Below are 16,828 nucleotides of genomic sequence, written 5' to 3'. Positions count from 1 at the left end.
CTTCCTCCACCTCCTCCTCTGGTCAGAATAAGACCTGCACCACCTTCTCCTTCGCTTCCTCCTCCTCCTCCTCTGGTCAGAATAATACCTGCACCACCTTCTCCTCTGCTTCCTCCTCCTCCTCCTCTCGTCAGAATAATACCTGCACCACCTTCTCCTCCGCTTCCTCCACCTCCTCCTCCTCTGGTCAGAATAATACCTGCACCACCTTCTCCTCCGCTTCCTCCTCCTCCTCTGGTCAGAATAAGACCTGCACCACCTTCTCCTCCGCTTCCTCCGCCTCCTCCAACTCCTGTCAGAATAAGACCTGCACCATCCTCTACTCCGCTTCCTCCTCCTCCTCTGGTCAGAATAAGACCTGCACCACCTTCTCCTCCGCTTCCTCCGCCTCCTCCTGTCAGAATAAGACCTGCACCACCTTCTACTCTGCTTCCTCCACCTCCTCATCCTCTGGTCAGAATAAGACCTGCACCACTTTCTACTCCGCTTCGTCCACCTCCTCCTGTCAGAATAAGACCTGCACCACCTTCTACTCTGCTTCCGCCACCTCTGGTCAGAATAAGACCTGCACCACCTCGTATACCACTTCCTCCACCTCTGGTCAGAATAAGACCTGCACCACCTTCTACTCCGCTTCCTCCACCTCCTCCTGTCAGAATAAGACCTGCACCAACTTCTATTCCGCTTCCTCCTCCTCTAGTCAGAATAAGACTTGCACCACCACCTACTCCGCTTCCTGCACCTCCTCTTGTCAGAATAAGACCTGCACCATCTTCTTCTCCGCTTCCTCCACCTCCTCCTCCTCTGGTCAGAATAAGACCTGCACCACCTTCTACTCAGCTTCCTCCACCTCCTCCTGTCAGAATAAGACCTGCACCACCTTCTACTCCGCTTCCTCCACCTCCTCCTGTCAGAATAAGACCTGCACCAACTTCTATTCCGCTTCCTCCTCCTCTAGTCAGAATAAGACTTGCACCACCACCTACTCCGCTTCCTGCACCTCCTCTTGTCAGAATAAGACCTGCACCATCTTCTTCTCCGCTTCCTCCACCTCCTCCTCCTCTGGTCAGAATAAGACCTGCACCACCTTCTACTCCGCTTCTTCCACCTCCTCCTCTGGTCAGAATAACACCTACACCACCTCCTACTCCGCTTCCTCCACCTCCTTCTCCCCTGGTTAGAATAAGACCTGCACCACCTTCTATTCCGCTTCCTCCTCCTCTGGTCAGAATAAGACCTGCACCACCTTCTACTCAGCTTCCTCCACCTCCTCCTGTCAGAATAAGACCTGCACCACCTTCTATTCCGCTTCCTCCTCCTCTGGTCAGAATAAGACCTGCACCACCTTCTACTCAGCTTCCTCCACCTCCTCCTGTCAGAATAAGACCTGCACCAGCTTCTATTCCGCTTCCTCCTCCTCTGGTCAGAATAAGACCTGCACCACCTTCTAATCAGCTTCCTCCACCTCCTCCTGTCAGAATAAGACCTGCACCATCTTCTACTCTGCTTCCTCCACCTCCTCCTCCTCTGTTCAGAATAAGACCTGCACCACCTCGTATACCACTTCCTCTACCTCTGGTCAGAATAAGACCTGCACCACCTTCTACTCCGCTTCTTCCACCTCCTCCTCTGGTCAGAATAACACCTACACCACCTCCTACTCCGCTTCCTCCACCTCCTTCTCCCCTGGTCAGAATAAGACCTGCACCACCTTCTACTCCGCTTCCTCCACCTCCTTCTCCTCTGGTCAGAATAAGACCTGGACCACCTCCTACTCCGCTTCCTCCACCTCCTCCTCTGGTCAGAGTAAGACCTGGACCACCTCCTACTCAGCTTCCTCTACCTCCTCCTCCTCTGGTTATAATAAGACCTGCACCACCTTCTACTCCGCTTCCTCCACCTCCTTCTCTTCTGGTTAGAATAAGACCTGCACCACCTTCTACTCCGCTTCCTCCACCTACTTCTCCTCTGGTTAGAATAAGACCTGCACCACCTTCTACTCCGCTTCCTCCACCTCCTTCTCCTCTGGTCAGAATAAGACCTGGACCACCTCCTACTCCGCTTCCTCCACCTACTTCTCCTCTGGTTAGAATAAGACCTGGACCACCTCCTACTCCGCTTCCTCCACCTCCTTCTCCTCTGGTTAGAATAAGACCTGCACCACCTTCTACTCCGCTTCCTCCACCTACTTCTCCTCTGGTCAGAATAAGACCTGGACCACCTCCTACTCCGCTTCCTCCACCTCCTCCTCTGGTCAGAGTAAGACCTGCACCACCATCTTCAGCATTGCGAGGGGTAAACGACAGCAGGCTATTCTGAGACTCGTCTGTCTGGGGGACAAACCTCACACCGCGCCGGAGCTATGGACGGGGATAAAACAACAGACGAGTGGCTGGTGACGGTGGACCTACAGCCCGGCCTGGTGCTGTGCTATAACGGGCGAGATCTCGTCGCAGCTCTGGGCCTATGCAGATTGGCACACATCCCTTCTCTGGCGCATTTGCTGAATTTGGTTGTGCAGCGCTTCCTCACAAAAATACTCACGTGTCAGAGCTTCTGCTGAAAGTGCGGGCAGTATGTGCGCTCTTTTGGCTTTTTCACTTTATTGCTGCTACTTGCATGTCTGCACTGCAAAGTCATTTCAGCTTCCCGCTCATGACCTCATATGCGACGTACCAACATGGTGGAACTCCACCCAACATATGGTGGAGAGACTGTGTGAGCAGCAGCAGGCACTGGTGGAGCTAAGCTGCAGCAAGCACGGCAGGATCACAGTTCGGATAGAGTATGTAATACCAGGAAGCAATGTTTGCAGCATCATGGTGGAAGAGCAACATGTCCACATGTCTATCCATACTAAGTGATGTGTCTGACCCATATAACCTATATAAGACCTGCACCACCTCATATACCACTTCCTCCACCTCCTCCTCCTCTGGTCAGAATAAGACCTGCACCCCCTTCTACTCAGTTTCCTCCACCTCCTCCTCCTCTGGTCAGAATAAGACCTGCACCCCCTTCTACTCCGCTTCCTCCACCTCCTCCTCCTCTGGTCAGAATAGACCTGCACCACCTTCTACTACGCTTCCTCCACCTCCTCCTCCTCTGGTCAGAATACAACCTGCACCACCTTCTACTACGCTTCCTCCACCTCTGGTCAGAATAAGACCTGCACCACCTCGGATAGTGCGTATTTCCAGGAGGCAGCCTTTTTCACCAACATGGTGGAAGAGCAACATGTCCACATGTCTATCCATAATAAGTGATGTGTCTGACCCATATAACTTCTGGGTTTCTAAATGTGACACATGGCCTGAGATTGACCTTTACGTCTTGGAGGTGCTGACCTGTCCTGCGGCAAGTATACTGTCGGCAGATTTGTTTAGCACGCCAGGGGGTGTGATCACAGACTGGGGGATCCACCTGTCCACAGCCAACGTAGGCAAGCTGACATTCATCAAAGTGAACCAGGCGTGGATCACACAGGACTTGTCCGTACCTTCGGCTGACGGGTGAACTATACTATCCACATCCAGGCATTGGTATACTGTATTTGCCATTCACAAAGTTTTGGGGTCTCTCAAAAGAAAAGAAAAACAAAAAAAAAAGCGTTGGTTACTTTCTCCTACGCCTCTTCCACCTCCTCATCCTCCTCCACTTGGACCTCTGCCTTCTTGTTCAAGAGTATTATTTTTTTTACTCTGTAATCTTTAAAAGGAGTTCTGTCTGTTCTGTGGGGGGGAGGGTAACTGTGAAAACATTCTCCATGGGGGGGAAAGGTAACTGAAAACAGGGTCTGTGGGAGGGGGAGCTGTGAAAACAGGCTTTGTGGGGGGGGACTGTGAAAACAGGCTCTGTGGGCGGGGAGGGAACTGTGAAAACAGGCTCTGTGGGTGGGAAGGGAACTGTGAAAACAGGCTCTGTGGGGGGGAAGGGAACTGTGAAAAAAGGCTCTTTGGGGGAGGGAACTGTGAAAAAGGCTCTGTGGGGGGGAAGGAACTGTGAAAACAGGCTCTGTGTGGGGGAAGGGAACTGTGAAAAAAGGCTCTGTGGGCGGGGAGGGAACTGTGAAAACAGGCTCTGTGGGCGGGGAGGGAACTGTGAAAACAGGCTCTGTGGGGGGGAAGGGAACTGTGAAAAAAGGCTCTGTGGGGGGGAAGGGAACTGTGAAAAAAGGCTCTGTGGGCGGGGAGGGAACTGTGAAAACAGGCTCTGTGGGGGGGGAGGGAACTGTGAAAAAAGGCTCTTTGGGGGGGAGGGAACTGTGAAAAAGGCTCTGTGGGGGGGAGGGAACTGTGAAAAAGGCTCTGTGGGGGGGAAGGAACTGTGAAAAGAGACTCTGTGGGGGGCGGTAGGGCACTGTGAAAACAGGCTTTGCGGGGGGAACTGTGAAAACAGGCTCTGTGGGGGGGAAGGGAACTGTGAAAACAGGCTCTGTGGGGGGTAGGGCACTGAAAACAGGCTCTGTGGGGGGGGGAGTTGGGCACTGTGAAAACAGGCTTTGCGGGGAGAACTGTGAAAACAGGCTCTGTGGGGGGGAAAGGAACTGTGAAAACAGCCTCTATGGGGGGAGTTGGAACTGTGAAAACAGGCTTTGCGTGGGGGGGTACTCTGTGAAGACAGGCTCTGTGGGGGGGAGGGCACTGTGAAAACAGGTTTTTTTTTGGGGGGGTCAATGAAAACAGGCTCTCTGGGGGGGAGGGAACTGTGAAAATAGGCTCTGTGGGGGCGAAGGAACTGTGAAAACAGGCTCTGGGGGCACTATTAAAATGTTTAATTTCTCCATTTCCTTCCTATGTAACCATGATTGCTATGATGACAGAAGCTCTTTAAGTCATTTCCCTGTCCACATTTGTTTGCAGGGCTATTGTCCTGCTCTTACCCCCATTTTGTTCCGTTTTGTAGCCCCCTGCTCTTACTACAACCATTTTGCAGCACAGAGGTTCAGGTAACCATTGACTTCTATGGGGTTTGGGATCAATATTGGGTACCGAACTAAACTTTTCACTACAGCTTAGCCAAACCTGCAGAACTAAGGGTCCGCTCATTTCTAAACATGGGGTCTGAGGATCAGGATGATGGTAAGTAGAGGAGCGCTGGCCCATATGAAGGGGAGATGATGACCTGCTGGTTATTCCATGTAGTTCTGTGGGAGCCACATATTAGGGCCACAAAGGACAGACAAGTGCTGCAGGGGCCCCAGCATGAAACCAGCTGGTCGTGACGTCTTCATATTCTCCAGGATAAAGGCCAAATAATACCCCCTCCCACGCTTGCTATGAGGTGGCCTGACAAATTTAGGTTTAACAGCTTAATTAAAGGATAGGGTGGCTGAGGGTCATATTTAGAGGTCGCTCATTTAACTACGGCTTTAGCTATAACCTTCAGAAGCCATGTCTCCACAAATCTTCACCCTTCGTCTCCCAGTCTAAGAATAATGGGCCGATGCCAGGGGCATCAGAAGTCAGATATCTTCCCCATAGCGGCACCCAAAGACTGCACCTCAGATGGCCTCCTCTCACCTGCTTCACGTCATAGGCCAGGAGCACAAAGCGTTGGTCTGGAGACAGCGAGTAACCGGAGGCCTTGAAGGTCACCTACAAACAAAGTGCATGTCAGAATCCTGGAAGGTACCATGCAAGAGGAAGGACACCCCGAAATGTCAGCCCCCACTGGGGTCAGAGCTCAGGACTACTGAGGATTAAGTTCCCTGAGGATGGTATCTGCATCCTGACCATGAAAAGATGTAGACCCCCAATATCGTGACCTTGGGGGCTGATGTGAGCTGTCATCTGTGCACATGGAGGCTCCTGGTGTGTACTCCCATCGTTACTTTATGCCCCATTTCCCACGAGAGGCCTTGGGGCATTTGTTCTTTATATCTTTATAGGACAAACCGCACTATAAAGTGGGGGTCCAATAGGGGTATATGACTACGCCATTAGTATCACCTAACCCATGGTGACACCAAACGCAATACGAGGGTGGACGTCCACAGGCCATTATGCGCTTCTGCTTGGAGCCCCACAATCTGAAGTGTAAAGGGTGTTTGACACGCAGCGATATCACTAGCGAGCGTACCCGCCCCCGTCGTTTGTGCATCAGGGGCAAATTGCTGCCTGTGGCGCACAATATCGTTAGGAGCCGTCACACGGACTTACCTGCCTAGCGACGTCGCTGTGGCCGGGGAACCGCCTCCTTTCTGGCGTCACAGCGGCACCACTAAGCGGCCGCCCATTAGAAGCGTAACATCCCGCCCACTTCCTTGCTTCCTCATTGCCGGCTGCAGGTAAGCTGCAGTTCGTCGTTCCCGGGGTGTCACACGTAGCGATCTGTGCTGCCGCAGGAACGATGAACAACCTGTGTCCTGCAACAATAAACGATTTTTTGAAAATGAACGACGTGTCACCGATGGACGATTTGGTGAGTATTTTCCATTGTTAACGACCGCTTGTTGGTGTCACACGCAATGACGTCGCTAACGATGCCGGATGTGCGTCACGGAATCCGTGACCCCGGCGATATATCGTTAGATACGTCGCGGCATGTGACGGGGCCTTTAGGGAAGCTTCATCCCCAGGAGCTCCACGGCCATCCCAAAGACTTCTCCGGTGTCCTCCATCCTGACCATTGTCTCTCTATACTACAGGTCCCGGTGTGAGCTCAGGATTGGCAGCTCTCCAGCCTGTGTTGGCGCTGTAGAAACTAGAGAAAAAGTATATACTTACAAACGTTGAATTCTCCAGAAGCATGGTGGTCTCATTGGTCTCAGTGTTAAATTTCAAGACGTAGCCATCCCTGTTCTTATATACAATCTCATGTTCTGAAAAATAACAAGAAAGTGGCACTGAAGAGCGGACAGCAGAAGACCCCTGACCTCTGCCTGCATCACCGATCACACACACACAACGCCCGCATCACCGGTCACACACACAACGCCTGCATCACCGGTCACACACACAACACCCGCATCACCGATCACACACACACAACGCCTGCACCACTGATCACACACACAACGCCCGCATCACCGGTCACACACAACGCCCGCACCACCGATCTCACACACAACGCCTGCACTACCGGTCACACACACACAACGCCCGCATCACCGATCACATACACAATGCCCGCATCACCGGAGAAACACAACGCCCGCACCACCGATCACACACAACGCCCGCTTCACCGATCTCACACACAACGCCCGCATCACCGGTCACACACACAACAGCTGCATCACCGGAGACACACAACGCCCGCATCACCGGTCACACACAACGCCCGCATCACCGATCTCACACACAATACCCGCACCACCGATCTCACACACAACGCCTGCACCACCGGTCACACACACAACGCCCGCATCGCCGATCACACACACAACGCCCGCATCACCAGAGACACACAACGCCCGCACCACCGATCACACACAACGCCTGCACCACCGATCACACACACAACGCCCGCATCACCGGTCACACACACAACGCCCGCACCACCGATCACACACAACGCCCGCACCACCGATCTCACACACAACGCCCGCACAACCGGTCACACACACAACGCCCGCATCACCGGTCACACACAACGCCCGCATCACCGATCACACACACAACGCCTGCACCACCGATCTCACACACAACGCCTGCACTACCGGTCACACACACACAACGCCCGCATGACCGATCTCACACACAACGCCCGCACCACCGATCTCACACACAACGCCTGCACAACCGGTCACACACACACAACGCCCGCATCGCCGATCACACACAATGTCCGCACCACCGATCTCACACACAACGCCAGCACCACCGATCTCACACACAACGCCCGCATCACCGGTCACACACAACGCCCGCATCACCGATCACACACACAACGCCTGCACCACTGATCACACACACAACGCCCGCATCACCGGTCACACACAACGCCCGCACCACCGATCTCACACACAACGCCTGCACTACCGGTCACACACACACAACGCCCGCATGACCGATCACACACAACGCCTGCACCACCGATCTCACACACAACGCCTGCACCACTGATCACACACACAACGCCTGCACCACTGATCACACACACAACGCCCGCATCACCGGTCTCACACACAACGCCCGCATCACCGATCACACACACAACGCCTGCACCACTGATCACACACACAACGCCCGCATCACCGGTCACACACAACGCCCGCACCACCGATCTCACACACAACGCCCGCACTACCGGTCACACACACACAACGCCCGCATCACCGATCACATACACAATGCCCGCATCACCGGAGAAACACAACGCCCGCACCACCGATCACACACAACGCCCGCTTCACCGATCTCACACACAACGCCCGCACCACCGATCTCACACACAATGCCCGCACCACCGATCTCACACACAACGCACGCACCACCGATCTCACACACAACGCCTGCACCACCGATCACACACAACGCCTGCAGCACCGGTCACACACACAACGCCCGCATCGCCGATCACACACACAACGCCCGCATCGCCGATCACACACACAACGCCCGCATCACCGGAGACACACAACGCCTGCACCACCGATCACACACAACGCCTGCACCACCGATCACACACACAACGCCCGCATCACCGGTCACACACACAACGCCCGCATCACCGGAGACACACAACGCCTGCACCACCGATCACACACAACGCCTGCACCACCGATCACACACAACGCCTGCACCACCGGTCACACACACAACGCCCGCATCACCGGTCACACACACAACGCCCGCACCACCGATCACACACAACGCCCGCACCACCGATCTCACACACAATACCCGCACCACCGATCTCACACACAACGCCTGCACCACCGATCTCACACACAACGCCTGCACCACCGGTCACACACACAACGCCCGCATCGCCGATCACACACACAACGCCCGCATCACCGGAGACACACAACGCCCGCACCACCGATCACACACAACGCCTGCACCACCGATCACACACACAACGCCCGCATCACCGGAGACACACAACGCCTGCACCACCGATCACACACCACGCCTGCACCACCGATCTCACACACAACGCCTGCACCACCGGTCACACACACAACGCCCGCATCGCCGATCACACACACAACGCCCGCATCACCGGAGACACACAATGCCCGCACCACCGATCACACACAACGCCTGCACCACCGATCACACACACAACGCCCGCATCACCGGTCACACACACAACGCCCGCACCACCGATCACACACACAACGCCCGCACCACCGATCACACACAACGCCCGCACCACCGATCTCACACACAACGCCTGCACAACCGGTCACACACACAACGCCCGCATCGCCGACCACACACACAACGCCCGCATCACCGGAGACACACAACGCCCGCACCACCAATCTCACACACAACGCCTGCACCACCAATCACACACACAACGCCCGCATCACCGATCACACACACAACGCCCGCATCACCGGTCACACACACAACGCCCGCACCACCGATCTTACACAACGCCCGCATCACCGATCTCACACACAACGCCCGCACCACCGGTCCCACACACAACGCCCGCATCACCGGTCACACACACAACCCCGCATCACCAGTCACACACACAACGCCCGCATCACCGATCACACACAACGCCCGCACCACCCATCACACACAACGCCTGCACCACCGATCACACACACAGCGCCCGCATCACCGATCACACACACAACGCCCGCATCACCGATCACACACAACGCCCGCACCACCCATCACACACAACGCCTGCACCACCGATCACACACACAATGCCCGCACCACCCATCACACACAACGCCCGCACCACCCATCACACACAACGCCCGCACCACCCATCACACACAACGCCCGCATCACCCGTCACACACAACGCCCGCACCACCGATCTCACACACGCCTGCACCACCGGTCACACACACACAACGCCCGCATCACCGATCACATACACAATGCCTGCATCACCGGAGAAACACAACGCCCGCACCACCGATCACAGAACGCCCGCATCACCGATCACACACAATGCCCGCTTCACCGATCTCACACACAACGCCCGCACCACCGATCTCACACACAATGCCCGCACCACCGATCTCACACACAATGCCCGCACCACCGATCTCACACACAATGCCCGCACCACCGCTCTCACACACAACGCACGCACCACCGATCTCACACACAACGCCTGAACCACCGGTCACACACACAACGCCCGCATCGCCGATCACACACACAATGCCCGCATCACCGGAGACACACAACGCCTGCACCACCGATCACACACAACGCCTGCACCACCGATCACACACACAACGCCCGCATCACCGGTCACACACAACGCCCGCACCACCGATCACACACAACGCCCGCACCACCGATCTCACACACAATACCCACACCACAGATCTCACACACAACGCCTGCACCACCGATCTCACACACAACGCCTGCACCACCGGTCACACACACAACGCCCGCATCGCCGATCACACACACAACGCCCGTATCACCGGAGACACACAACGCCTGCACCACCGATCACACACACAACGCCCGCATCACCGGTCACACACACAACGCCCGCACCACCGATCACACACAACGCCCGCACCACCGATCTCACACACAACGCCTGCACCACCGATCTCACACACAACGCCTGCACAACCGATCTCACACACAACGCCTGCACAACCGGTCACACACACAACGCCCGCATCGCCGATCACACACAATGTCTGCACCACCGATCTCACACACAACGCCCGCATCGCCGATCACACACACAACGCCCGCATCACCGGAGATACACAACGCCCGCACCACCGATCTCACACACAACGACTGCACCACCAATCACACACACAACGCCCGCATCACCGATCACAAACACAACACCCGCACCACCGATCACACACAACGCCCGCATCACCGGTCACACACACAACGCCCGCACCACCGATCACACACAACGCCCGCATCACCGATCTCACACACAACGCCCGCACCAACGGTCACACACACAACGCCCACATCACCGGTCACACAAACAACCCCGCATCACCAGTCACACACACAACGCCCGCATCACCGATCACACACACACACAACGCCCGCACCATCAATCACACACACAACGCCCGCATCACCGATCACACACACAACGCCCGCATCACCGATCACACACACAACGCCCGCATCACCGATCACACACAATGCCCGCACCACCCATCACACACAACGCCTGCACCACCGATCACACACACAACGCCCGCACCACCCATCACACACAACGCCCGCACCACCCATCACACACAACGCCCGCATCACCCGTCACACACAACGCCCGCATCACCGATCACACACACACAACGCCCGCACCACCGATCACACACACACAACGCCCGCATCACCCGTCACACACAGCACCCGCACCACCGATCACACACACACACAACGCCCCCACCACCAATCACACGCAACGCCCACACCACCCGTCACATGTAGTCTATCCCGCTCGCCACACACAATGCCCACATCACCCGTCAATGCGTTATGCCTTCATAGAAACTGTGAGGTTGCACACTGTTCACACAGTGCATAATGGGGAGTTGACTCACTTTTGCTGCAGTGCGAGATAGCACAGGAACACCCAGTACATTAAAAGTCCAATCGGATTATTACATCCTCCATAAACCGCAGCTTAAAAACATAACATGAGCCTCTTCCGGCTTTACTGGCAAATAAACAAAACAATCACGGAATACAATTCGTTTAGCTCACGGTTTAACAGTCCGTTAATTCAGTGGTTCGCCGGCTCAGGTTTAGATCCACTCTCCTTAGAGGTGTCCAGAGAGGCCGCAATACCTCCATGCACTGGAGCAGCCTCTCCACACTGGCTGATCACACACTCTCTGCCTCCTGCCAGTCCCTCCACACAGGCTGCTGTTCACACACTCTCTGCCTCCTGGCAGTCCCTCTCAGTCTGGCTCCTGCCAGTCTCTGTACACAGGCTGCTGTTCACACACTCTCTGCCTCCTGGCAGTCCCTCTCAGTCTGGCTCCTGCCAGTCTCTGTACACAGGCTGCTGTTCACACACTCTCTGCCTCCTGGCAGTCCCTCTCAGTCTGGTTCCTGCCAGTCTCTCCACACAGGCTGCTGATCACACACTCTCTTCCTCCTGGCAATCTCTCTCAGTCTGGCTCCTGCCAGTCTCTCTACACAGGCTGCTGATCACACTCTCTTCCTCCTGGCAGTCTCTCTCAGTCTGGCTCCTGCCAGTCTCTCTACACAGGCTGCTGATCACACACTCTCTGCCTCCTGGCAATCTCTCTCAGTCTGGTTCCTGCCAGTCTCTGTACACAGGCTGCTGATCACACTCTCTTCCTCCTGGCAGACTCTCTCAGTCTGGCTCCTGCCAGTCTCTCCACACAGGCTGCTGATCACACTGTCTGCCTCCTGGCAATCTCTCTCAGTCTGGCTCCTGCCAGTCTCTCTACACAGGCTGCTGATCACACTCTCTTCCTCCTGGCAATCTCTATCAGTCTGGTTCCTGCCAGTCTCTCCACACAGGCTGCTGATCACACTCTCTGCCTCCTGGCAGTCTCTCTCAGTCTGGTTCCTGCCAGTCCCTCCACACCGGCTGCTGTTCACACACTCTCTGCCACCTGGCAGTCTCTCTCAGTCTGGTTCCTGCCAGTCTCTCCACACAGGCTGCTGTTCACACACACACTCTGGCTCCTGCCAGTCTCTCCACACAGGCTGCTGTTCACACACACTCTGCCTCCTGGCAGTCTCTCTCAGTCTGGTTCCTGGCAGATTCTCCACACAGGCTGCTGATCACACACTCTCTGCCTCCTGGCAGTCTCTCTCAGTCTGGTTCCTGCCAGTCTCTCCACACAGGCTGCTGATCACACACTCTCTGCCTCCTGGCAGTCCCTCTCAGTCTGGTTCCTGCCAGTCTCTCTACACAGGCTGCTGATCACACACTCTCTGCCTCCTGGCAGTCTCTCTCATCTGGTTCCTGCCAGTCTCTCCACACAGGCTGCTGATCACACACTCTCTGCCTCCTGGCAGTCCCTCTCAGTCTGGTTCCTGCCAGTCTCTCTACACAGGCTGTTCACACACTCTGCCTCCTGGCAGTCTCTCTACAGAGGCTCCTGTTCACACATACTCTGCGGCCTGGCAGTCTCCCTCTCAGTCTGGTTCCTGCCAGTCTCTCCACACAGGATGCTGTTCACACACACACTCTGGCTCCTGCCAGTCTCTCCACACAGGCTGCTGTTCACACACTCTCTGCCTCCTGGCAGTCTCTCTCAGTCTGGTTCCTGCCAGTATCTGTACACAGGCTGCTGTTCACACACTCTCTGCCTCCTGGCAGTCTCTCTCAGTCTGGTTCCTGCCAGTCTCTCCACACAGGCTGCTGATCACACTCTCTTCCTCCTGGCAATCTCTCTCAGTCTGGCTCCTGCCAGTCTCTCTACACAGGCTGCTGTTCACACACTCTGCCTCCTGGCAGTCTCTCTCAGTCTGGCTCCTGCCAGTCTCTCCACACAGGCTGCTGATCACACTCTCTTCCTCCTGGCAATCTCTCTCAGTCTGGTTCCTGCCAGTCTCTCCACACAGGCTGCTGATCACACTCTCTGCCTCCTGCCAGTCCCTCCACACAAACTGCTGATCACACACTCTCTGCCTCCTGGCAGTCCCTCTCAGTCTGGTTCCTGCCAGTCCCTCCACACCGGCTGCTGATCACACACTCTCTGCCTCCTGGCAGTCCCTCTCAGTCTGGTTCCTGCCAGTCCCTCCACACCGGCTGCTGATCACACACTCTCTGCCTCCTGGCAGTCCCTCTCAGTCTGGTTCCTGCCAGTCTCTCTACACAGGCTGCTGTTCACACACTCTCTGCCTCCTGGCAGTCTCTCTCAGTCTGGTTCCTGCCAGTCTCTCCACACAGGCTGCTGTTCACACACACACACTCTGGCTCCTGCCAGTCTCTCTACACAGGCTGCTGTTCACACACACACTCTGGCTCCTGCCAGTCTCTCTACACAGGCTGCTGTTCACACACACTCTGCCTCCTGGCAGTCTCTCTCAGTCTGGTTCCTGGCAGATTCTCCACACAGGCTGCTGATCACACACTCTCTGCCTCCTGGCAGTCTCTCTCAGTCTGGTTCCTGCCAGTCTCTCCACACAGGCTGCTGATCACACACACTCTGCCTCCTGGCAGTCTCTCTCAGTCTGGTTCCTGCCAGTCTCTCCACACAGGCTGCTGATCACACACTCTCTGCCTCCTGGCAGTCCCTCTCAGTCTGGTTCCTGCCAGTCTCTCTACACAGGCTGTTCACACACTCTGCCTCCTGGCAGTCTCTCTACAGAGGCTCCTGTTCACACATACTCTGCGGCCTGGCAGTCTCCCTCTCAGTCTGGTTCCTGCCAGTCTCTCCACACAGGCTGCTGTTCACACACTCTCTGCCTCCTGGCAGTCTCTCTCAGTCTGGTTCCTGCCAGTCTCTGTACACAGGCTGCTGTTCACACACTCTCTGCCTCCTGGCAGTCTCTCTCAGTCTGGTTCCTGCCAGTCTCTGTACACAGGCTGCTGTTCACACACTCTCTGCCTCCTGGTAGTCTCTCTCAGTCTGGTTCCTGCCAGTCTCTCTACACAGGCTGCTGATCACACTCTCTGCCTCCTGGCAGTCTCTCTCAGTCTGGCTCCTGCCAGTCTCTGTACACAGGCTGCTGATCACACACTCTCTGCCTCCTGGCAGTCTCTCTCAGTCTGGCTCCTGCCAGTCTCTGTACACAGGCTGCTGTTCATAGACACTCTGCCTCCTGGCAGTCTCTCCACACAGGCTGCTGTTCACACACACTCTGCCTCCTGGCAGTCTCTCTCAGTCTGGTTCCTGGCAGATTCTCCACACAGGCTGCTGTTCACACACTCTTTGCCTCCTGTCAGTCTCTCTCAGTCTGGTTCGTGCCAGTCTCTCCACACAGGCTGCTGTTCACACACTCTCTGCCTCCTGGCAGTCCCTCTCAGTCTGGTTCCTGCCAGTTTCTATACACAGGCTGCTGATCACACACACTCTGCCTCCTGGCAGTCCCTCTCAGTCTGGCTCCTGCCAGTCTCTCTACACAGGCTGCTGATCACACACTCTCTGCCTCCTGGCAGTCTCTCTCAGTCTGGTTCCTGCCAGTCTCTCCACACAGGCTGCTGATCACACACTTTCTGCCTCCTGGCAGTCCCTCTCAGTCTGGTTCCTGCCAGTCTCTCCACACCGGCTGCTGATCACACACTCTCTGCCTCCTGGCAGTCTCTCTCAGTCTGGTTCCTGCCAGTCTCTGTACACAGGCTGCTGATCACACACTCTCTGCCTCCTGGCAGTCTCTCTCAGTCTGGCTCCTGCCAGTCTCTGTACACAGGCTGTTCACACACACTCTGCCTCCTGGCAGTCTCTCTCAGTCTGGCTCCTGCCAGTCTCTGTACACAGGCTGCTGATCACACTCTCTGCCTCCTGGCAGTCTCTCTCAGTCTGGTTCCTGCCAGTCTCTCTACACAGGCTGTTCACACACTCTGCCTCCTGGCAGTCCCTCTCAGTCTGGTTCCTGCCAGTCTCTCTACAGAGGCTCCTGTTCACACATACTCTGCGGCCTGGCAGTCTCCCTCTCAGTCTGGTTCCTGCCAGTCTCTCCACACAGGATGCTGTTCACACACACACTCTGGCTCCTGCCAGTTTCTCCACACAGGCTGCTGTTCACACACTGTCAGCCTCCTGGCAGTCTCTCTCAGTCTGGTTCCTGCCAGTCTCTGTACACAGGCTGCTGTTTACACACTCTGCCTCCTGGCAGTATCTCTCAGTCTGGTTCCTGCCAGTCTCTCTACACAGGCTGCTGATCACACTCTCTGCCTCCTGGCAGTCCCTCTCAGTCTCTCAGTCTGGTTCCTGCCAGTCTCTCCACACAGGCTGTTGATCACACACTCTCTGCCTCCTGGCAGTCCCTCTCAGTCTGGCTCCTGCCAGTCTCTCCACACCGGCTGCTGTTTACACACTCTGCCTCCTGGCAGTCTCTCTCAGTCTGGCTCCTCACAGTCTCTCCACACAGGCTGCTGATCACACTGTCTGCCTCCTGGCAGTCTCTCTCATCTGGTTCCTGCCAGTCTCTCTACACAGGCTGCTGTTCACACACTCTGCCTCCTGGCAGTCTCTCTCAGTCTGGTTCCTGCCAGTCTCTCCACACAGGCTGCTGATCACACACTTTCTGCCTCCTGGCAGTCCCTCTCAGTCTGGTTCCTGCCAGGCTCTCCACACCGGCTGCTGATCACACACTCTCTGCCTCCTGGCAGTCTCTCTCAGTCTGGTTCCTGCCAGTCTCTCTACACAGGCTGCTGATCACACACACTCTGCCTCCTGGCAGTCTCTCTCAGTCTGGCTCCTGCCAGTCTCTCCACACCGGCTGCTGATCACACACTCTGCCTCCTGGCAGTCTCTCTCAGTCTGGCTCCTGCCAGTTTCTCCACACAGGCTGCTGATCACACACACTCTGCCTCCTGGCAGTCTCTCTCAGTCTGGCTCCTGCCAGTCTCTCCACACCGGCTGCTGATCACACATTCTCTGCCTCCTGGCAGTCTCTCTCAGTCTGGCTCCTGCCAGTCTCTCTACACAGGCTGCTGATCACACACTCTCTGCCTCCTGGCAGTCTCTCTCATCTGGTTCCTGCCAGTCTCTCTACACAGGATGCTGTTCACACACACACTC

The 16,828-nt window shown here is 55.9% G+C and overlaps 1 protein-coding gene across 1 annotated transcript in view; it reads right to left on the bottom strand.

The window, feature by feature from the left end:
* DPP10 (dipeptidyl peptidase like 10) overlaps nucleotides 1-16,828 on the bottom strand; it is a 425,891-nt gene that overhangs the window by 253,174 nt on the left and 155,889 nt on the right. Inside the window, exons 4-5 of the mRNA XM_075318715.1 lie at nucleotides 6,729-6,823; nucleotides 5,523-5,597 (exon numbers count right to left, since the gene is read on the bottom strand). Of these exons, the coding sequence (XP_075174830.1) occupies nucleotides 5,523-5,597; nucleotides 6,729-6,823 (170 nt within the window). The remainder of the gene's footprint in view (nucleotides 1-5,522; nucleotides 5,598-6,728; nucleotides 6,824-16,828) is intronic.

The sequence above is a fragment of the Anomaloglossus baeobatrachus genome, chromosome 7 (genome assembly GCF_048569485.1).
Source record: "Anomaloglossus baeobatrachus isolate aAnoBae1 chromosome 7, aAnoBae1.hap1, whole genome shotgun sequence".
Classification (NCBI taxonomy): domain Eukaryota; kingdom Metazoa; phylum Chordata; class Amphibia; order Anura; family Aromobatidae; genus Anomaloglossus; species Anomaloglossus baeobatrachus.
Note: the sequence above shows the minus strand (reverse complement) of the source record. Positions and strands in the feature narration are given on the sequence as shown.